Source organism: Gymnoscopelus braueri (genome assembly GCF_963280865.1).
Source record: "Gymnoscopelus braueri genome assembly, chromosome: 22".
Lineage (NCBI taxonomy): Eukaryota > Metazoa > Chordata > Actinopteri > Myctophiformes > Myctophidae > Gymnoscopelus > Gymnoscopelus braueri.
The window spans coordinates 27,547,685-27,572,041 of NC_137624.1; the positions used below are offsets into that span (position 1 = coordinate 27,547,685).

Below are 24,357 nucleotides of genomic sequence, written 5' to 3' on the forward strand. Positions count from 1 at the left end.
CTGTACACAACCCCCGCCCCTGCACTAGTAGCTGATAATAAAACAAAACACTAGTCTGTGAACTGTCCCCCGTTTGAAGATTTTATTGTCTGACAGGAATTGTAGTGACATCTTCACCAGACCACATTAAAGGTCTGGTGAAATGAAAAATACGTTTCTCACAATTTTAGGGCATATCCATGGTCATCTTATGGATGAATAGATGCCTTTCTTTTTGTGTTTTTTTTGTGTATTTTTATATGAAAAGTCCCCTAAAAAAACCATCTTAATTACTTCCGGTGCACGAGAACGTGCTGCGCGATGACATAGATACACTTTCACGAATATAAATGAATCTTGATTTCGTTCACCTGTGATTTCCATAGCTGCACGTTCCTCCAAACACAGCTGATTTAACTATAGAGCTACATCCAGAAGGTGTATTACTCATTGTAAACTTAAATCAGCACACTAAAATATGTATCTGAAAACATTTTAGGTTAGAAATAAGCAACTTGGTAACAAACATTCTGGACATTGGCCGTCTCTCTCTCCCTTGGCCAGCGTGTGCCTGCAGGCTACAAACAAGAACACTGCGCGCCACATGAGTGAGGTTCTACCGTGCCATAGCCTGAAGGGATGGAACCTTCTGATTGATTGCAAGGCCATTTCAGACTGAAACTTCAAAATAAAATGACCATGGGCTGTGATCACAGATCCCCCGGCTGCGGATCGAGAGTGTGATTGCTGACTTCCAGCTGTGGATCAAGGGTTTCCATGGAATATGGCTGCGGACAATATTATCATACGTAGTTTCCATGGAACGTACCTGTGGACCCCCCACCCCCGGCTACGGATCAAGGGTTTCCATGGAACACAACTGTGGACAGCTACTATGTCATATTGAAACCTTGTATCTTTTCATAAAGTAATGCCCTACTTCGTCGTACCAGAGTGTCGCACACAAGTAGCAAAAAGCTTGTTGATCGGCTATTTCTCTGCTCTATTATGTTAAGTGTCTTGAGACAACTTGTGATTCGGCACTATAATAACATTGAATGGAGTTGAATCTACAAGCTCACGGCTCGTCACATGTTCGGCTAAGGAACACGACCATGTGATGTAGTATAAATTAAAGCTGCAGAACTTATGCTAATGAATAAAATATTATTTTACCCTATCTGTATGGTAGAGTATATGGTCTCCCTCCTCTTCCTTTGAGAAATGTAGACCCTGGTGTCAGGTAGGACACCTACTGGTTGACAAGTAGTACTGCCTGAATCTCACAATATCTTGCCTAGGCAGGTAGGCAAAAAGGGATCATTCTTGAATGGAAAATTCAAGAAGAATTCTTGGCTTACAAATTTTGTCTCGCATAACCAGGACACTCGGGTTCGAATCCCGGGCAGGACATATAGATTGCATGAACACTGCTTTAAGCATTAGCATGCAAAGAATGGGTGTATCAGAATAATATAAGTCCAGTGGATGTCAGATGCAGACACATTTCAACAGAACTCACTGAAGCTTGCGTTTAACAGTCCGTCCTACTACTTCAACCCGTTAAGACCGGGAACGCATACTGTGTCTTTTAGATATTTAGCTATAACCATTATTTTATGCTTTGGGCTGTTCAAAAATAACAGATATGCGCTACGAGCTTGTAGATCTGACATTTTTGAAAAATCTTGAACATTTTGTGAAAATCTTTGAATACATATATTTACATTTTTAACTCAAATCTTTGCTTCTGGAGGTCCCTGGAACAAAATATTTTACAAAGGTTCGCTTTGAAAAACATATAACACACATTTTCACGATGAGCTTGTATATCTGCTATTTTTGAATAGCCAAAGAAATCTAAAAATGACACAGATACTTTCCCGGTCTAAATTAGTTAACTATCTCTTCTCATCATCTACTCTTTATCTCCGTATCAATATATGACGTTGCTCTTTTGGTTGGATCTATGAAACATGAGAGGTAACTGGCCCGTGATGATATTGTGCCCCTCTGCTATTTTTGTTCGAGAGCTTTCATGATACAATTGTTTTTCCTCTTCAGACTTTTTCCTTTTTTTTTCCTGGGGAGCATTTTCTTTTTTTTTCTCCTGCGGTACTTTGCTGATGCACAGCGGTTTCCCGTTATTCTTACGGCTCTCTTCTCTTAACTGGAGTTGTGGCTCCGTTGGTCCGGTCTCGGCCTCGTGCCAAGAACCCGATGACTGCCCCCATTCCGATGTGTGACATCAATGGACCCCGCAGGACGGCTCCTCCCTGTCAATTCTCTCCCTCTCTCTCTCTCTCTCTCTCTGTCTCTCTCTCCCTCCCTTTCTCTCTCCCTCCCTTTCTCTCCCTCTCTTTCTCTCCCTCTCTCTCTCTCTCACACACTCTCTCTACTTCCCTCTCTCCACCTTGTCCCTCTCCCCTCTCTCTCTCTCTGTCTCCCCCTCTTTCTCCCTCTCTCCCTCTCTGACTCCCTCTCCCCCTCTCCCTCCACTGTCAAACTGAGAGAGTTGAGCTGCCATGCGGAGGCTGCCAGGCCAGGCACACTTCCCCCCAGTCTGACCTCTCCCTTCCTAGGAACACGCTTGTCCCACCTCCCTTCAACAGAGGATGTAGTCCATCATTGTTGTTTACCGTGTTCCAATTGATATGAAAAATTGCTTGAGGTGAATCCAGGTCTGAGGTTGGTGGCATGAGGGGACCCTTGGAATAACTTAACAGTCCATTATTCGGTCAGTACGGAGTCTATGCAGGTGAGAGTCAAGTGTCACTGACAGGCATTGTATCGATCTTTCTAACAGAAGGGTTGATTGTGCTTTGTTGCACGCGGATGTGCTCTGTTGCCGGAAATAGACGATCTACAACTCACGACAGCCGGCATGCAACTAAGTATAAATCAGGCAAAAACTGACGTAGCTTCCATGTGGATCTTGGATGTCATGTTGATGATGTTATTGCCACTCCATTGACTTTCAATATCAAAGTAAAAATGTATGTTAAATATTTCAAAGAGTATCAAATATATGTTAAACATATCAGGCCATTTACTTCATTGGCCTAGTGGCCAAACAATTTGGCGCTGATCAGTCCAGCGGTTTGCTAGATAAGCTGCAGACACACACACACACACAGACATAGTACATGCGACGCCGAAATAAGACAGCAAGAGGGAAACGCTCCAATCACATTGAACAGTTTGGCAACAGATGAAGACATCCATCTCAAGACACTCGTATATTTACAGGAAAACTCTGCTCTTAATCTGTCTTATTTTTTTCTTCTTTTGCTCGGTTACAAACAGACGCTGTCAGGCCCAGATAAGGGAGCCATGTAAGAAGTCGTATATGACCTCTTGCTTCTTTGATTTCGCAAAACATTTGCGGTCCCACAGGAGAACATGATATGCTGTGGAATGTCCAATGGCTCACGTTCAGCTCAAACTCCCAACTCCCTTTGTGCACCCAACTACCCCACTCCTCAAACCGTTTTGAATATAAAAAGTAATTGAAAAATCCTGGCAGCAAGATTCCATGCGCCACATTACTTTCCAGGGTTTCGCAAAGACATCTGTCTCTGTTTAGTGGTTCCCACAAACAAAACATTGGACCTCAGTGTGTTGTTCTGATCTTTAGGCCCAAGTTTCTGAATTTCTCCTCTGGGCTCAATAGAGTTTTATCTTATCTTATTCTGCTGCAGTACTCCCTTAGAAACGTATTCAGTGAGCGTACAAATGATATACAATAGCGTATTAAATGAACCCACTGATATATGAGGAGTAATACACAAGAGGGAGATTGCTGTAGCGTGAGATACTGGTACTGGTGTATTGAGGTCGTAGGCATGAGACTGCAAACCCAGTGGCATGAAAATCTGCATATTATGTCGCAATATTATGGTATAACTCAATCTTGAGTGTATTAATACTATTATTAATTAATAATACTAGACTGGTGCCTTTCGGGCACTGGCCTACTTGGGGACCACGCAAGTTGGGAATGATACAAGTCAGGAAGGATGCAAGTTGGGAATGCATGCCCCATGCGGTTTTGCAATACCCGTTGTACCTGTTGTCAGAGTACTTGCTGAACCTGTTGTTAGAGTACCCAGTGCGGTACCTGTTTCCACAGTACTAATAACATTAGATATTACAATCAATGGGTTATTCATAAACTGTAATGAACGATGCAAGTTTGGAACGATGCAACATGGGAATACATGCAACGAATTCCAACTCGGCACAAACCATCCCCAGGTCATCTGTGACGCATACGGCAAGTTTGAATGCAATTGGTCAGAAGGTTCCCGAGTTATGACCGGGCACCTTGCCCAGACAGACACACACACACACACAGGTTTCTGCAATTTATAGATAGATTTATGATTTAAAACAAAACTACCTTGTTACTACAGCTTGCGATGGCCGTTGCTGGCAACAGGTAAGGTAAACAAGTTGTATGTGTTTAAAGAGCTGTTATTGGGAGATATTGACACTCAATGCGAGGTTGGAAAAAGCTGTGGTATAATTAAGCAATAAATCGCGATGGGCCATGACATATTGTCATCATATCACATTTAAGGGTGTTGTTTGGCCCATCACGATGAGGCAGGCCAACAACCCCCTTAGCTGTCATATAATGACAATATACCATGGCTTGGAGTGGGTAACTGCTTTTATAAGTTTACATCCCAGGCTCGCATCCCAATTAAAACAAGGTTTAATAACATTTTCAGTACTAGAGGTTTGGGCCAATATGCGTCCCCTCACACCTACGTCGCACCACATCTGACCGATATGTCTGAGTCATAGTTTCAGGGGATTTGTCAGAGTCCCCTTTGTACACCCGTCTATCCTTGTCCCTTTGATATCCATATGCCTTACGACATATCGGTCGGATCGGCGGTTGTGGACAACCACTTAACCAAACAACTCGGCGGCGGACACCGCACTCCTTCGAGTCCTTGCCGATGTGCACGTGACCATATATGGGCATAGCTGTCGGATTTGTGGCTCAAGACAACCGGAGCTCCATTTATGCCTATATATGGGAATATCAAGTTTGTTTATGGTTATGTCTGAGTCATAGTGACAAACCTATATATGAATGTATCGGATTTTCAAGAAAGTAGTCCCCGACTGCCTGGACAAAAAAGGTGGTAACTACGCAACATTAAAATTTTCATCTTTGTGACCTCTGCCTGTTGTCTTTTGTTGTTTCTGACAATGACAGAGAAATCTCACAAAATGTCATTGAGCCACACCTTTGGTGCTGTTTGAAGATTTAAAACGACACTGTTTTCCAACATTCTGACTTACTACTACTATCATATATCTCAATCAACGTATTGAGTTTTAATCAACACAAACACTCAGGATCATCAAACAACGAATTCAAAAAAATCATTATTTTTTCAAACATACTGGGCCGTTTTCTGGTGGCTATACGATCAGATGTATAAAATCAGCTTTATGTATTCGTTAAATCTCCCTTTAAAAGAAATGAGAGGATTCAACGTAGCATTCCACTTGACTGTTGAAGAAGGAGAGGGCTCCAGGGCCTCCCTGTGCCTTCATTAATTTTATAGAGTTGAAGGATTCGGGCAGCCGTCTTGTGAGATACTGTATCATCCTGTGATGGTGTCTCGACGGGTGCACCTCGCACATCCATGTCGGGGGGAAACCTTGTATGTCCAAAACTGTTAACTTTACAGAAAATGGAAAAAAAGAACCTGTGTTCCAATGGGTCCAATGTAGTTATTTATATAGGGTGCGTTCGAAAATTGCGCACCGGAGCGTACTCGCCTATTAGTTTGTATTGGCCAGTGTGCTCAGTGCTGTATTTCTGAACGCACCCTTAGTCACAAGCTGTTGTTAATACTTTTCACTGGTTCAATATAACAATATTTAGAAAACTCACAGACTCAATCACTTTCACCTAAATGTTTAGCAAAACAAAAGCTTGTGACGCGTTGTGAACTTCTAGATTGGTTATTTTTGCTACTTCTGTATGACACTGTAGTATGAGGATGTAGGACATTAATTTACTAAAACACATACAATTTTGAAATGTGGAGATACAAGGTTTCTGCCTGACATTCATTTACCCCCCCTCCCCCATCACTTATGGGTAATTCATCCCACAACCCCTGGTGAGCACTCTTTAGTTCAGATTAGAGAGACAGCAATGGAATGAGCGAGTGAGCGAGAGAAAGAGAAGAGTGCGCACAAAAGAGGGATGAGTCTAAATGAGTAGATTTATAGGACATTTAGTAATGGTGTCTGAGACAGGTGGATGTAATATGAACAGTGTGGGGTAGAAGAAAAAGAGAGACAAACAGATTGAAAAAGGATACGTAAGAATAAATAGTGAGGAGTTTTATAAAACAAGATATATGAGAATGTAGTATCAACGGTGTCTTAAGTGAGAATAAAGAGGCAAGCAGTGCACACTGATAAAGAAATGACTAATGCTAGCTGACCAGACAATAGAGGACAGTGAAAAATGAAGTCTGGCACGGCAATAACAATATAGATTAAAAGTTTTCTAAGGTACATTTTTCGAGTCATTTTCCTGAATCCCTGATGGTAAAAGTTTTCAAATCGATGCTAAGAAATCGACAATCAGAAACGTGCAGCCTGCCTGATGGTTTTCTCACAGAAATGTAAGTATGAGAAACCCCAGGGCCTCGGGGGATACACCGTCTCTCTGTTATGTCTGGCATGTGTTAGTGGTTAGAAAGCTATCAAGCTGACCAGAAGTGATGTCCCTCGTGTTTACATTACACCACATGGGGAGGCTAGTGTTCTTGCTAGTTCAGCAGTCATCTGGTATCACTCACAAGCATTCTACAGAACAATTCTTGAGAAATGGCAATAGCGCCTACTCCAAGTACTCCATATAGGCTCAAAATATTGGAAACCATGCAGACCATGCATTCATAAATACTCTCTGAGAGCGCTGGAGCGGAGTCAGCGGACCTGGGGTTCTCTCTGGTGATTGGGAAATTCGGTGCGCTCTCTGAGCGTCCGCTGTTTTAGAAATTCACAGCGCTGGCCTCTGGGAGCACTCACAGTGTACACTGTCTGACCACTCCAAGTGAAAAGTCTGGCTGTCTACTTTTCACTTTTCTACTCTGACCATTTGTCTATATTTATATTATAACTGATATCAGAGATTCAGAGCGCTCTATGGCGTCAACGCTGGAGTACATTCTCAGAGCGTATTCACTACACTAGAGGTTCGGGTCACTACGCGGCCCCTCACATCTAGAGTTCGGCCCTCACACCTACGTCGCACCGCCGATCTGACCAATATGCCCATATTATGGAGATCTCTGTATCTGTCAGTCCTTGACCCTTTAATGCCCATACAGTATATGGGCATGCCCCCTTTTGTGCATATATGGAGCTGACTGATTTGTTTGCGCCTGATGCCATGACCACGTTGAGGTTAGACAACACACTCCATATTTGGGCGTAGGTGAATTGTCCTCCCTTAAGCCATATAAGATTTGTGATTGAAATCCCTTTCAAATCTGAGATTGAATGAATAAATAGTGTGTTGGCAAAATGTGCTTAGCACATACAACATCAAAGCTGCAAACCCCCGGGATTCCCTGTTTCCCTGCGAGAGCGCTGACATTTCTACTGCTGAGCTAAGACAGTAAAAGTCTATTTGGGCAGAGGATATATTGCACTTTGAGCTTCATCAGCAATACCTCTTGTCAACCAGTAGTGGTCCTATTCATTTCTCAATAGAATAACAGGTAGACCAACTACAACAGTTGTGTTATTTAAGTAGATCGGAGAGGCTTATTGCCGGTATAAGCCGAGAACGCGGGACTCTATCCCTGTTACAATGCACTAGACCCCTGGGAGATGGATTGCTGAGGTGGAGCGCCACACCTACCATCAGCTCCCCCTCCCACGGACCAAGCCGTGCTGCTCATACACTAAGTTCGGCGGTGCCCGGGGTCGAACCCATGACCTTGTGGCCCAAAGGCGGGAGCACTACCGACTGAGCTACCCAGACACTGTTTTGTTAACCAAAAAAAAGTTATGAATTGCTGCTTTAACCACTTAAACCCTATACTTAATTTACCGGATTCCCAAGGGCTCTATACTCGGCCCTCTGCTGTTTTCACTCTACACTAAATATCGTCGGCTTGAACAGCCGATCTACAATTTTTGCAGAACGCTAGCACCAGAATAGGGATGCTATTGTTCAAGTGTCTAAGAATCAATGTTAACATTAGCTGCTTACCCTGAATTGGAGGTTAAGGATGTGGACCTCTGCCTTGTCCTCTCTGAGGAAGCTTGTCCAACAGCCAGTGGACATGTCCTTCACCTCGACCCAAGAAGGGTTGGTGGAATCCTTCCCCGGTACGCATGTCTGGATGGAGGCTGAGGAAGAGACGGGTGCAAACAGTTAACCACATGAACCCTAGTGTCCCTATTCTGGGCATGTCATGATCAGTGTTGCCAGATTCTGCGAGATAAATAAGCAACCAGGTCTTGTATGGGGGTCCCTGGCAACAAATATTTTCACATGAGAATACGCAGACAATTACATATTAATTTGGGGGTCGTGAAAATGTTTGAGAACCACTGGTTTAAACAATATTAGGAACCAAGCCCAAATAAGCAACTACACTTTAGAAACAAGCCCCAAAAAACGTAACCAGCTAACTACCAATATTTACAAGTCCCCTCCAGAAAAACAAGCTCAAAGTCGCTTATAATAAGCAGACATGGCAACACTGGTCATAAAAGAGGCAGGCGACTCGATAGCAGAGTATTTAGGCTGTGTACCACAAGAGCTCTTACACCTGACAGTCACTACAGTCTGTCCGCTATATACAGTATCTATCAAATAAAGGCTCAGAAAAGCCCCAAAATTTACTTAATAACAATAGCCAAACATTCTGCGAAAATAGCAGATCTACAAGTTTTAAGGTTGTAGATCGGCTATTTTTGACAAAGAGATGTGGTGTAGAGGGAAAAAAAGGGGGGACCCCACTCAACTAAGTGGTTTAAGTGATTAAGAAGAGGAGACCACCACTATGTGACGCTTACACATCTGTGAATGTAAATCCAGGAAATTTAATTTAAAAAAAAAAAATTGCATCCTAAAAAAATAGGAATTAGGATGCAGTAAACCTTCAAAATGTGTTTGTATGTATTAATATTCCTAAGATGTCTATCAAGTAAATTCAAATGGGACTGAATGCAACGATGTGATCTGAGAGTGCTAGTAAACAAATCTATTAAGGGCCAATGAATTATTCATTATTCATCATGATTCTCCTGCGTACCATTTATTTGTAAGCCTAAATGTTATTGCTAATGAAAATATGTTGTGTATCGTTGACGTAGGGCGGAAACCTTGTATGTCCAACACCGTTACTTTTCAGAAAATGGAAAAAAGAACTTAAGAAAGAAAGTATGTTAATACAATATAACTTATACAATTGGAAGGGTTGTATTTTGTCTCCCTGCTCTCTTCTGTCTCTCCTGCTCGCTTCCATTGAGATATTTAGATCGTGTCAAAGGTCATGTCTCACTGAACGGATCTGACAAGAATTGTGAGCTGATGGTCAAGATTCAATTTATCCCCTGAGCAAGCAGGCAGGCTCTATTTAGCTCAATGGTAAAAATAAATAAAAAATCAGCCGGGGTAGAAGAGGAAAGTAACATAGTGCAGCTTTAACCATTTTCACTTAAAAAAATGTTTTTGTATAGGGAATTAATTTACGAATAAAACATAAAAAGTTTAAATATGAAGATAAGAGGTTTCTGCCCGACAGCAACGATATGTATTAGAACCACATAATATTTACATGCTTTGATTCATTATGTGAGCTATACTAGAACTGTCAAATTTTCCCAAATATTATCAAAGAGTCTATTGAATCACAGTCCAAAATACGGACCTTACTGTTTCACCCATGTCCCCTTTCTTCTGCCTGCTCTTTTATAACTGTCACAGCACAATCCATTAGTACACTAGGTAAATGAACATTAAGGATTTTACAGTGTAGGGTGGAGTAATGCAATTCTGAAATGTGTGCCATTCTAAATAATGCATTGATGCTAATTAATTAATAAAATGAGTAACAGTTTAAACACTTAAGCCCAATTGAATGTTTTGGCTATTTAAAAATCGCTGATCTACAAGCACACAAAGTGTTGCAATGTGACGTGTTTGGAGCTTAGATCAGCTCTTTCAAAAAAAAAAAATCTTCTCTTATGGGGGTCCCTGGCACAAAGCCTTTTCAAATGGGGGTCCGCAGCCAAATACATATCACTTTGAGGGTCCTTGACAAGAAAATGTGTGATAATAACTGCATTTACCTCCTGAAAAGTGAGCAACAGTATAGTCAAAGTGTGCAGTTTAACTGAGCTCTGGAGGCAATCAGTGGTCAGTTCATTAGCAGAGCCACGTGCATGGTCTATGTGCATCCTTGCGTCCATCACTCTCAGCACTTGGTGGTGGAGGGGGTTGGCAACGGGGGGATACACTCAGATCAATCAACGTTATTACTCTCTGCGCCTCAGAAGGTTGTAGCTGTACGACCTCTCTCAAGAGAGACAACAAAGCAGATTAATTACTCACTGTGAATAATATCATTGACTTATGCATAACTGGTAATAAATACTGTGGGACATTTTGATTCACCAGACCTTGAATAACAAGCCAGTCTCAAAAGTACAGTATGTGCTGAATCTAAGTCAAACTCCAAGAGCAATTGTAATGTAGTTTCCTACTTTCATACCATTATTTTATTGCTATTGTTTTGCTATTTTCGTGTGGTGTAACTATGACAAGGAGTCAACACTCCAAGAATTTTACTCTCCTTATACTTTCTCAGTTCTGTGAGAATTCTTAATTCTCACTGAACACGTTACTTAGTTTGACTCAAGTCCAAGTCCTGATGTGTGCACGTATTGATATAATTGGCACGTGTGTGTGTTGTTAAGAATGTTGGTAAGTAGTGGAGTATGTGTCAGCTGGACAGGCATTGTGTCAAAATCATCACAAAACTCCATTAAAATAGTTTATTTGCTTTATCTGTTCCTTTTCTCTCTCCCCAGGGGGCATATCCTGCCTTGTTGGTGGTCGATAAATCCTCTCCACCAATAAACTCCCTCCTTCCTCAGGAAGTGCAGGGTCAGGTGTCATTTCCTACCCAATCAGTGGACTGGGCTCCGACCCACGCCCCGCCCTGCCCGATGAGAGATGGGAGGGTCTGATTTGGGCTTTATCAGAGCCTCGCGGCGTCACTGGGTGGCAGACATCATGGGCTGAGGCAGTCTCTGATCTGGACTGGCTATGCAGAGGAGATGACCAAGCTGTAATGCCTGCTAATCTCAGACTGTCTGTCTCCTGACTAGGGGAGATTGGGCTCCGATAGGATCACAGTCAGGACAGGAACTACTCTACGCTGCACCCAGCCAGCCTCCAGACGGCCATATCCAGCCTGTATACAATACACACACACAGTCGGTATAGGGAAGTTGATTTTATCGAGCAACTACAGCCCCCAGTTAAGGAAACATTAATGAAGTTGGTCGGCGACTGAGTAATCTATAAATAGTTAAAAGGGTGTAAGTGATATTTTTTGCTAAAATAAGTGTTATATAGCTCTGTATTCTGATGGCAATCATAGCTATAGAGTGTTTGTTCAGTTACAGGGGTCTCCCCGCCTCTCTAGCTCTTTAGTAAACAGAAAATACATTTTCAGGTTGGGAGACCAATTTTTTTATCCAATCATGAGAGAGCTCATACAAGATACAAGATAGAACAAGCGAAATTGGAAGTGATGAAAAAAAGAGCACACACAATTGTAACTGGGACACAAATAAATAATCTTTGTGTGGTTCTCTCATAATAAAATTGCTCTCCCCGACAAAATATACATTTTCTGTTTCTAAAGAGCTGGGGTGTTTGGGAGACCACGGTTGCTGAACAAAGACTATACTGTGTCAATGATTACTCGGAATAGAGCTTTAACATTTTACCAGACAAAAAAAGAAATGTAACAAAAACAAACCACTTACACCCCCTTTAACATAAAACAATCTAGTTTTATAATTATGAAAAGAACGCATACAGTATAAGATAGCAGGTGTTTAGCAACAGGTTTCGAACGCCTGAGTAAATATAATACTGGAATGGAAGCAGTGTTTATAGCAAGTGCTGCATACATGAAACGACAAAACACTGACCCACTGTTTCCTTCTGTGAATAAAGGGGGGAGAAGAGTGGGACAACAGGAAATCACAAAGTTTACAAGGACAACAGGAAATACCATATTTAGATGGGGACACTTAATGGTGATGGAAAACCTTGGTTGAAGCAGTTCCATCACAAGCAATTGAAGAAGGGATAGACTGAGAGAGACTGAGTGGTAAAATGAGATAGAGATTGAAGCAGATACAATGGGACAGAGGAGAGCAAAGAGGGTACAGACTGTAATGTTCTCTTGTTCTTGAGCAGGTTTTTAATGCAGTGAATCTCAACCGTTTTAAAGGACTCCCAGTTTGATATGCATTAGGGGTGCAAATGGAACCAAAAGAAACCGTAAGGTTATCCATAAGGTTACATTTAGTTCCTACTACAGTAGCTAACTATCAATCATTTTGCTGGTGACTCCCCCTGGAACCCTGTCGAGGACCCCCTGTGGGTCCCAGATCCCACGCTGAGTGAGAACCACTGCAGTAATGGACGGTGGCTTTCCCCTTGCCGATCGAGATGGAAAGACACACTCCTGTCTCTCTCATCCCTCTCTCCCTTCGCCTGCCCTGAAGGTCAAGGCCAGCTTCCTGTTATTCTGGCCATGTGTGTTCATGTCTATCGCTCCACATCCACATCCATAAAGAAATAGTGGATTCTCATCCCCCCCTGTGACGGAGTCAACAGCCCATGACTGCAGCCCGCTGGGGGGACTTGAAGTAACTCACAATGAATATGTGCGTGCGTGCGTGCGATAGAGAGAGAGAGAGGGAGGGAGGGAGAGAGGGAGAGAGAAAGAGACAAGAGACAGAGACAGAGACAGAGACTAGAAAGAGACATACACGCTGAGGAAGGCTTGACGCCAAAACGCCTCCGTGTATATGCTGTCCGTGCATCTATGAATTAAAAGTACCAGAAGGACTTCAGAGTGCTGGCTATTACTTTCTCACTAGAAAGAGGAACAGAGCAAGAAATCACGTGACACAGTAATGTCCTTATCGTTAATTTATCCATTTGTAACTCTGAGTGTGTAGAAATGTAACCAAATGGGCCCATTTGGACGCTTGTGGGTCCATTTGCTCACATTTGTTATACACTCAGAGTTGAATTAAACCTCAATCCATACGTTTCATGTCCTACCCGGGATTTGAACCTCGGTCTCCTGCACGGGAGACCAAACATTTACCGCTTTTCAAGAGAGAATCCCCCGCTTGGGCAGGGGAAATATTGCAGTTGTGAGCTTCAGGCAGCACTACTTGTCAAACAGTTAGGTGTTCTACCGGACACCAGGGTCTAAATGTCTTAATGGAAGAGTGAGGAGACCACCTCTATCCACTGCAGATGTGCTCGTTACATTGTATTAACATACTCTACCATACACATTGCTAAATAACAAATATTCACTGAAATAAGTTCCGGATTGCAGCTTTAACACTCGAGGCATTTGCTGTGTACTGTGTATGTGTCCCTCATCCTATTTATCAGTCACCATAAGCCATGTTCATTCTAGCCTCCTGACCCCGGAAATGCCAATGGCCCCACTAAGTGGTTTGGTGGTAAATGGGGTATAGAAGCGCCGGTCCTTCCATTCCCTCTTCTTCTTTTTATTTTTATCAGTCCCCCCCCGTTTCCTGTTCCATGACAAGAAATGTTTAGGGCTGGCTGGGAATTCCATTTAGATCTTACAGTAGCTATGAGGGGGCTAAACGTGAACGGAATCCATTAAGGGCAGATGATAAAAACGATGACAAGTGTGATACATCATATGCAACCCTGTAATTATCCAGTGTTTTACAATTGTCTGCACAGTAATATCTAGAGCATTGATTTGATTTAAGATCCTTACACACAGAGCGTGATTCATTCGCCCAAAGTCATATATATATTTTTTAAATGTTGTTTGTGTCATATCCACATAGAAAGCAAATATTACGTGGGGAGTGAGCGGCAGAAATTTTATTCGGACCAAGGTCAATTCTTTCACCACGCATAAAGGCATCAACCTGCATGAATGAGGCATCAACAATATGAATAGTTTTGATGCAAAGCATTCGCTGGCAATTTTTGTGTCTTTTATGTGTCGTTGCGTGTGAAAAGACCTTGAGAGCATAAAAATTGACCGCAAAAAGTGGTGTAAACTCCTGGTTTATCCATTGAGCGTGCGCGTGTGTGTGCGTGTGGAAAGTGCTGAAGCAAGGCATTTGTCTCATTCTGACGCTCTGTATGAGTGAGAGCAAAAACATATAGCCTGGATAGGGGGAGGAAGTCACCACTGGGGATAGATAAATGTGATTTTCATGAGAGGCTTGCCGGTCGGCACTTTAATATATACAAAGTCCCTTCCAGAGAGACACATGAATCCAAAGTTTATCTGTGTGCCACTGCCTGCCTTTGTGTTATATGGTTGGAGCAAAACAGCAGCACGGTTGATCAACTGATCATGTGTATATCTACTGTAAGTGCAATACTTTTATGATGCAGCGAAAGCCTGATTCATACTGCATCGTACGACAGTGTCACACTCCGTGTTTGGGGTTGTAGATCTGCTATTTTCGGCATGTGGCGCGGAGACACCGCTGTGAGACAGAACATAAATTAAGCATGGCTTGTCTAATCCAAAGTTATACATAAAAAGACATCAACACAAAAGTATACGATAGCCCTTAAGTCATGATGTGCCTTGGTGGCTCAGGCAGTAAAAACGTAGGCCATTCAACATCATCCTCAGGGGAGACGTGTTGCATGTCATCCCCGCCTCTCTGCCCTTCACCATTTCCTGTCTCTCTCCTCCACAGTCTTATCTTATTCAATTAAATCTTTTTAAAATAAAAGTCATAACCCCTGTATGCTATTGTGGCTATTTCCGGTCTGAAACTGACTAACAGATAAAGTAGAAACTCTTACTGTAAAAGGATGACTCATTTCCTATGCATGTGACCAGATTATCGCTTCTTCTTTCGGATATGACTATTAATACTAAAACAATATGAGCTGGTTGCAGAGAGAATGACACATAGTTGGACCTGCCGAAAACCACCAATTCCATGGAAGCATAGGTTGTTTGTTTTTAAAAACCCGGGTGTCCATGGGTGTCCCACCCTCAACCTATCCGATTGTGTCACCTCATCCTTGACCCACAAAGCACTCATAATCAGGGTACAGTCACACATACTGTATGCGTCAGAAGGGGAGTAGCCAACACATGCCAAGGCATTGAACACGTCAATTAACCCATGTCGTCCTGCTGATTGTGGGCAATGCTTGTTTTCTGGTGTGTGGTTTTGTTTGACTAACGTTGGAGTAGTTGGCTCTCTGATTGAGAACTACATGCAAAATGCTTGCCAAGTGGGGTCAACGACACACTTCTCTCCTATTCCTATCACCAATGTTGAACTCCACGCACCGCAACAGCATGTTCCACCCCGTTCGCTCCCACAGAATGGCAGTGAAAGGGACGCAGACGTGTGACCGCGCCCTCGTAGGTTGAGTGATGGTTGCTTTAAGCAGTCACACCAGGCCTGACTGAGTCAAACTAATTGGACTCAGAGCTAGGTGTGACAACAGATGCACACAGGATAAATCAGCCACCCTCACACACATTTAGAGCGAGAGACAGAGCTTCTGTCATGACAAGTTTGCGTTAATCTGCCATCACCCATCCTACACGTTACCAAGACTACGGATGCACTCTATCCACATTGCTCTGGCTGCTGCCCACAGCCATACGAGAATTAAATAAGTAACCTCCTCTTTACAGTTACAAATATCCTAGTCTGAGGAGTGTGGTGTCTGTCAATCCATGGCTCTATCTGTGACCCCTAAATTAACTCTTACCCTGCCAGAGTTTTTTCAGAACAGTCTGTAGCCTCTGCCAGGGTTTTGACCGATTTTGGTACCTTTTCGCATAGCCACAAAATATTTTTCTCAAGTATGATTGATCCCCAGAAAATTTCTAATCACAGATGAGATTCAGGTGTGGTTTCACAAATGTCAACGAGGTCAATTTGACCTTGTTGTCATGTGTTGTTTGATGTTTGAAAATAGCTCAAAACCAGTGGTTTCAAACCAAAAAACATTGTGAATTGTTTGTCCGTTTCAATTTTAACATTGAAGTGGATGGAGCAGCAAATCTTTGGAAATTGTTATCTCCTTATTCGTTTGGAATATCGAAAAGGTGTCAATACTAAATAATTAGAGAATCTTTTTTTTTTCCAGGACGTTTTTAAACGTCTTTGGCAGGCAACAGCTAATTTCTCAAAGACGTTTATAAACGTCTTTGGCAGTTAAGTGTTCCTGTAAATAATGTATTTGTGTTTAATGAATCAATCAATAAATCAATCTTTCTGTCTTGCAGATCAAATAATCAAAGCAAAAATAGTAATATTAGTTTACAAATGATTCACTCAACATTAAATGTTGAGTGAATCATTTGTAAACCAATATTATTATTTTTATTAACTTTTTATTTTTCTATTAATAAAATTTTTATTCAGAACAAAGGACATGTTGTGCAGGTACCACCACACTCCACATTTGACCCAATTTGAATATTTTATTTCTTTGGGGATTGTCTGACTACAACAAAATATTTATTATTAATAGAACTTTCTAGAATAAATATCCAAAACACCCCCGCACTGTAAATGCAGACATGGTCCCTTCCCTATACGCTATGACCTGCACTGTGCTATGGCACTTTCTGTACGCAACCATGTCACTCAACAAAAGTAACTTATTTTCAAATGAAAACAGTGTTGATTGTGTCTTTTTTTTCCATTTTTTGTCCTGGTAGCGGCAGAGCTTTACAGATGGCTAGATAGGTCAGTCTGTCCATCTGTCTGTTTGTCACTACTTTGGTCCCAAACCACATTATCAGGATCTCATAAACTATTCACTGGATTGACATGATGTTTTCTGTACACCTTCATGGACCCCAGAGGATTTTGGTGACCCTGTGGCCCGCCACCATTATGCCAAAGTTTCCACTTTCACACAAGTTATCTCAAAATCTAAAAGGGCACATTGCCGTGAAACTTGCCGAGTGCATTCATGCTCACTGTAAGATGAACCCTAGCTCTCTGATTGACCCCTTGACCTTTACCAATCTAATAGGCAGATTCCAGGATGAACCCCAACTAACCTTTCCTCTACTGCCTCCCATCTTTCAATCAGAGATGGGACGATGATCGTCATTATCGTTTATCGTGATAAAAAAAAAACTCAGCTCACAATAATCGTATCGCAGAGATTTTAATTTATCGTGAAATTGTCTCCTGTCATACACTGGGATGAATTAGCTTTTGTTGAACTGCAAATTCAGTACCACTTAAACCCTCTATACTTGACAAAACGGACCTGTAAAGAGCGCATTTGCTACACGCATTTGGTACGCACCAAAAATAGCAGATCTACAAGCTCACAAAGCGGTGTTGTGAACGTGTTGTGAGCTTGTAGATCGGCTATTTTTGGCGAACATTCCCCCAAAATAGGGATACTGGGGTTTCAAGTGGTTAACAAAAGTGGCATTTTAAGGTTTTAGCATAATTGGATTATCGCGATAATATCGTTAATCGCAAAAAAAAATTGCCACAATAATCGTGACATGTAATTTTCATATCGTTCCAATATCAAGTTGGATGTGCGGAGCAGCATGGACTCGAGGGGGTGCTAGACTGGGGCTTTTAAAACTATAGTCTTGTTTTTTCCTAATTCCCTGCACAGTGCTACTACAGGGAACATAGTGGCCCTTCCCCTGTAGCATCCTGGCCATTAAACAACCCCATAAACTCTTCTCTCCCCCATGCTCCCTAATGGTGGACTGACCGTCTAATGACCTCCCCACCTCAGTCACAACAACAAATTACTTAACTGTTTCCTGTCATTACCCGATAACGCTCTCTTCAACAAGACAGGGGTCTAATAACGGCATGACTTCATGTGGCCAGTATGTGACGTCAGTCACCTATGATGTCAGTACTATGACATCAGTATGTCAACTCCATATTTGGGGCAAAGTTACATCCCAATTCAACTGACTTCCATTTTTTTAATTAAAGTCAAGTATTTCAAAGCTTAATTAAACAAATGGGAAAAGAACGTCATTGGCCGACCGGTCCAGTGGTTTAGACTAGACCCAGACGCAGTGATACACACACACAGACCCATTTCTAGACAGCTTGCCTCCTACAGACCCACACCGTAAAAAGACAATAATAATGATATTTACATATATTTACATCCCATTGTCTTGTCTTACAAATAAATAAATAAAGCTCTGTCTTTACCAAGTACCATCCATTATAATTCTAGACATAGGAATCATCGTTAAGTCTATTGTAAAGGAGCTGTGGGGCTGATCTTTGAACGTATGACTAATTGTTTGTTTGGACTGTTGATGTGCAGGGAATTCAGGCTTTTTGCCCTGTAGCACTCATTATCATTGGCTCCGAACAAAAGCATCAGCATGCGCTAAAAGTCTCCAGCGACTATATAGATTGAACCCCAGTGACACGAAGCCTCTATATAACACTGAACGCTTCTCAACAGCCAGGGGAAACCCTGGCAAAACAGAGGGCCGCGTCAAGTCTAACCGTCTCCCATGGCCCCTCAGGGCAAAATAAACTGTTAGTGTCCAGGGTTGAGGGGGTGGTGATGGTCTTTGCAAGAGCTGGTTGGAGGGGAGATCAATGGGAGGGAACAACAGAGAAATGGCGCTTCAAGGCTTGCTCAAGCCTCCATAGACAGAGACAGACGCACACATAACCACCCTACACACACACACACAGACACGCACACACGCACGCACACAGACACACACACCTATTGTCCCGGCGTTTCCGCAGCTGCAGACTGAGGCCTGACCATCCACAGGAAGGTAAACAAGCTCTTATCAGTTCTCTGCAGGGGCTGACAGTGTCCCCTGGCCTCTCACCCCGTGCATACTGCATACTATTACATATTACATACTGCATACTACATTCTACCTACTGCATACTACATACATAATGTATACCACTGTATAGGCTACATACATACTGTACTACATTCTACCCACTGCACACGGTACATACTGTATACTACTGTACTGTACAACATTCTACATACTGCATACTACATAGTGCAAAACTACATACTAACTGCATACTACAGTACCACATACTACATAGACTCCCCTGGCATAGTGTACATAGTGGCCCCTGGCCTCTCACCCCCTGCATCCTATGTACTACAAACTGCATACTACATACAGCATATTACACAATGGATGTAGATCCGCAGTTTTTTTGGTGCGCGACATATTCCATTACATACTCCTGTCTGGTCCCTAGGTTGGGAGTTATGTGCATGCTTGTGTGTGTGCGTGTGCGTGTGCGTGTGCGTGCGTGTGTGTGTGTGTGTGTGTGCAGTGCAGTGCACGCGTGTGTCCTTGCATGCATGCACGTGTTGACTGGGAGCTCCAGCGCTTGCCAAAAGAGGCGGTGATGATGCGATAGCTGGTCTGGAGACAGCTTGTCTTCACACTAGCTCTGTTTACACCTCTGGGAACCATTCGTCAGACATCTCATCATGTCGTCGTGGAAGTTCACGGAACAACAGACGCAACGGCGCGCGAAGTGGCCAATGGCTCACTTACTCACCCATTCACCCAGTCACTGCATGTCCTGTCTGCTGCCTGCTAGACACCGTTGGACACCATATTCTCGCATACAGACAAACACGCTTTTGGGCGGTTGATGTCCTGCTTAGCAGCGGTCACCCGGGTGTCATCCAGAACATAGTTTACCACCATCCATAACCTTTCAGTTAACCACTGTTAACCTCGGATGTCTCTATTTTGGGCATGCCCATTGTAGGCTACATTTTTCAAATACTTTAAAATATATACTTTATATATATATTTTTTTATAAATATATATATTTTTAAATGTAAGTACATTTTCTCAACATTTCCAAAGATTGCTAAAATAGCCGATCTACCAGCTCACAATGCATCGCAGTGTAAGACATTAGCCTATGAGCTTGTAGATCAGCTATTTTCACTATTCTTTGTATGACAAAGTATATAGGACTTACGTGGTTACGTTTTGAAAAGGGTGTGACAAATGCATATTATAATTTAGTGGTAAGACACTTCATATTTTCTGATACAGACAAACGTGTCATGTTGTTTGTGGTTCTACTTAGTGGCAAACATCGTCTGCTGTCCACAACTTAGTTAAGTTTTGAAAAGGGAATGACAAATACACCATAATTTAGTGTTGATGAACACAGACACATGCTCCTATCTGTTATGTTCAAGACAACACCAGTTAGGGGGACACAGTATGTCTTCTATTCACTAACGTAGTAGACTCTTCACTCAAACTGACAAGGTGTTCGATAAACACTTTATTAGTCTTGTGTCTTCAGGTTGCTGCACCAATGCAGAGAAATTAATTCATGGCAAAATGATGAGACATTGTGAAAGAGATCTTGTGAGACTCTATTAATCATCTCAGTGTTAATTAGCTTCGCTGCTTTTGGAAGTAAAGACTAATTTAGTGAATGTTATGCTAACTACCCTCCACCGAGGCAGATGGAGGCGTCAGAGATGCATTGCACACTGGTTGCTCCCAATCATTCAAGATTGATGTAGCTTTGCACAGCATATGCTCCTCATAGAACCAACAGAGATTACCCCGTTTTTCTCCGCTGATTTTGCCTGAAAATATTAATGACCTGCAACATGGGGGAGGCATAGCAATGAGGCGCTTTGATTTATTATTTTTTTTACTCCATTTGGAGAAGTTAGGAAAGCGAAAGTTCTGTATAGTCAGATGAAAGGTAGAGAGATTTGTGTGCCTCTCAGCGGTGTAGGATTTAGACTAATGGAAATCTACTGACTGGCAACAGTTGCTCAACAAGTGTGGCGTTATTCCCTCCTGAGTCTCTGCAAAGATGATAAAGTACTCTGAGCTTTGCTTTGGGATGTAGTCATTCGCTTTTGTTACAGTCATATTACTAAATTACAAATACAAAACTCGTTTTGGCACGGTGGCGCAGTCGGTAGCGCTGTCGCCTCACAGCTAGAAGGTCCTGGGTTCGATTCCCGCCGGGGACGCTGTGGGCGCTAGGGGCGTGTCTTCTCCTCCGCGTCATCAGCGCCCATACCCTAGGTGGGGTTGGCGAAAGGGCCTACTCTGTGTGGAGTTTGCATGTTCTCCCCGTGTCTCCTAGGGTAGTTAATACCCTCACAAAAACATGTAGTAATCCTGGTCGCTATACCTCCTCCCCCATGACAGCCGGGGCGCCTGATGTAGGGGAAGGGAACTGGTTGGAATAACGTGTTCCTTCCACGCGCTACGTCCAACCAGGGAAACTCCCCCCTGTCGGGTGAAAAGAAGGTCAGTTGGCTCTCATGCCTGAAGGAAGCATGAGCTCGGCCCTGGCCTCCCTACTGTAGGGGACTGGTGTAGTGCTGGTGTAGGGCTGGTGTAGCGCCCAGGATCACTTAGGAAATTGGCACCGGGTGAAAAAAAAATGGGTTACAAAAATCGCGGGATAAAAAATTTTAAGTAAAAAAAAAAACAAATACAAAACTCTCAGGCACTCGAAGGCCCTTTCTTTGAGTCCCATTTTACTTCTCAATGTATGTAATACTACCAGTAAATGGAATTACAGTAAATAACAGCATAAAGGTATTGTGTTACATCAAGCGTAGAGGCACTGTGCGTACGTGTTTTGTCATCAGCGAAATACACGCATACGTGCGCGCACGCACACGCACACGCACACGCACACGCACACGCACACTAACACACACACACACACACACGTATAAACACACACACGTATATAAACAGACAGACATAAATCAGTGGGAGATTTCAGCTCTCCACCCCATGAATATGGATTGATCAATGTGACAGATGAATCAACAGGAAAGTCTAGCATTACCCACCCAGTCCTCGAACCAAGAGGGATCTGCTGTTCTAGCATTGACCAGTGTGTACAGTACATAACAAATGACTATGTCAAGTGCTATGAGCTGTCCCATGCTTCATTTATAATCTGTCATACAATGGTGTCCCTCTCCGAAAATAGCATGTCGGTAATACAATAGTTCAAGGGTCAAACTTAGCGTGTTTGCATGAATTGTATTAAATGTGTTTTATTTTAATTGCATTTTTGGTGTTTGTTGAGAATCCAAATGCAAATGATATCAGGGTTGTGTAAGGTTTTTTGTCTGCAGGCTAGCTACTGGCAACGTCTCTTCCAGTAACTTTGATAAAGCAGCAAATCCGCAGTATACCGCATACTGAATAATCTACTCGATGTTGCGCTGGCTATGCCAGTCAGAAAATGTATCCTCTCTAGGCCTAGGTAAAAGTTACAAAATAAGTTTTAAAACCTTTTCCTGGCTGAGATTTCTCGTCAAAGACAAAAGTCACCCCAGTTCGTTCAATTGCTTTCCAGTGGAATCCCTTTACTGTTTATTATTATTATTACTATAATATAGTACATATTATGTGCGTGAAATAGACACATATTTATATTTCCATGGTGCATGTTAGTGCAGGCCTGTGGGTTTGACCACGAGCGGTCGGGCCCAGAGATAAGAGACACATAATGCCTGGCCTTATCTGGGTAGACGGCGGGCATGCTGGCATGGGCACAAATGGTCGCCAGGCTGACGAGGTGTTTATCTCACCCGCTGCTAATGAGCCGTTCAGCGCTCACGCCACTGCAGACTGACCTGGCCCAGATGGGACGCGGTCTCACAGTCACCCAGAGAAGATGCACTGCCTATTAGCCACTTAAACCCCATCGTTAGTAGACCATATTCCCATGGGCTACACTACACAAAATGTCTTTGCTGAAAATAGCCGATCTACAAGCTCACAACGCTATGTGAGCTTGTAGATCGGCTATTTTCAGCGGATGCCCCCACCCCCCGAGAATAGGGACGCTAGAGTTCGAGTGGTTAGAGAGACCGCCCTAAGGCAGGACGTCTGTATGAATTAGATGCTAAATTGGACGTACTAAATTGTTATTTGGGATGTTCATTGTTATTCTTTGGTTGCCACTGAGACGACAACCGACGCAGAAGTGTCTTTGTTTGACCTTTGGAGAGAACCGTGAGCCCCATTTGCAACTCAAGTGCAAAGTCAGAGAAAACTTGCTTGGGGCAAGAGCATCTCTTTAGAGATGAACAATGATTACGTGCATGCAAAGCAAAAACAAGGCGGTTATAGTTATGAAATATTAAACAGTGCTGAAATGAAATGGGGTTTTCAGGATGAAAATGATCCTACAGAGCTATTAACACGGGGGAATGCATCGCCCCTTTATTATGGCGTGAGCTAAAATGTGTTTTGCATGTTTTTGAAATATGTTTTAGTACATGAGGAGATTGCTTTGTTAACAACCTATATCACGGGCAACATAACTCAAGAGCTGAAAACAATCCTACACGAACAACACACCACTCCACTGTCCTGGTTTTCAACAGAGATTAACTACCGCACGTCCACATCATTCATAAAACTCAAAATGAGAACATTAAACCCATTATTTAAAACTAATCATGTGTTGCCAAGTCTAGTGCTACGGTAGCTTTCTGGAAAACAAAGGAGGAAAAGGCATAGGAATGAAACACACGACTGTGTGAGGCGCCTCCACAATGTTCTCTGCATTCAAACAGAGGAAAAGCAAGGCATTCAGAAATGGATTGTTATTTGGGAGGGGCATCACAGGGAGAGATAGAAATCGGTCTGAGGGAGCGACACAAGGACGCGTCTCCCTGCCACCCAGTCTGACTGCAGGCTGAGCCGAATCACTGCAGTGCTGGAGAGAGGAAGTGCAATATTTAGACTCAGTGTCATGTTTAATGGTGGCGATTGCTTGTTGTTCCCTATTGAGAAAACCTCATGTCATCCATTTTCCTCTCTTGCACCCTCATTTTCTCCTATCTCAAGTTTGCAGGTGTAGGAGTAGATGAAATTATTTTCCCTACAATCTCCCAATGTTCTGAAGTTACAAAATATAGGCATTAAGAATAGCGAAGCAATAAAGGAAGAGAGTTAGACAATAGGACAACAGTATCAAATATATATAAGGTTCATGCAACAAAAAAACAAGAGGCAGAATAGCAATGTCTC

At 42.6% G+C, this 24,357-nt stretch overlaps 1 protein-coding gene across 1 annotated transcript in view; it reads right to left on the minus strand.

The window, feature by feature from the left end:
- The window catches only part of eng (endoglin), a 56,655-nt gene that overhangs the window by 26,298 nt on the left and 6,000 nt on the right, over positions 1-24,357 (minus strand). The window contains exon 3 of the mRNA XM_080420112.1: positions 8,246-8,385. Within this exon, the coding sequence (XP_080276238.1) occupies positions 8,246-8,385 (140 nt within the window). The remainder of the gene's footprint in view (positions 1-8,245; positions 8,386-24,357) is intronic.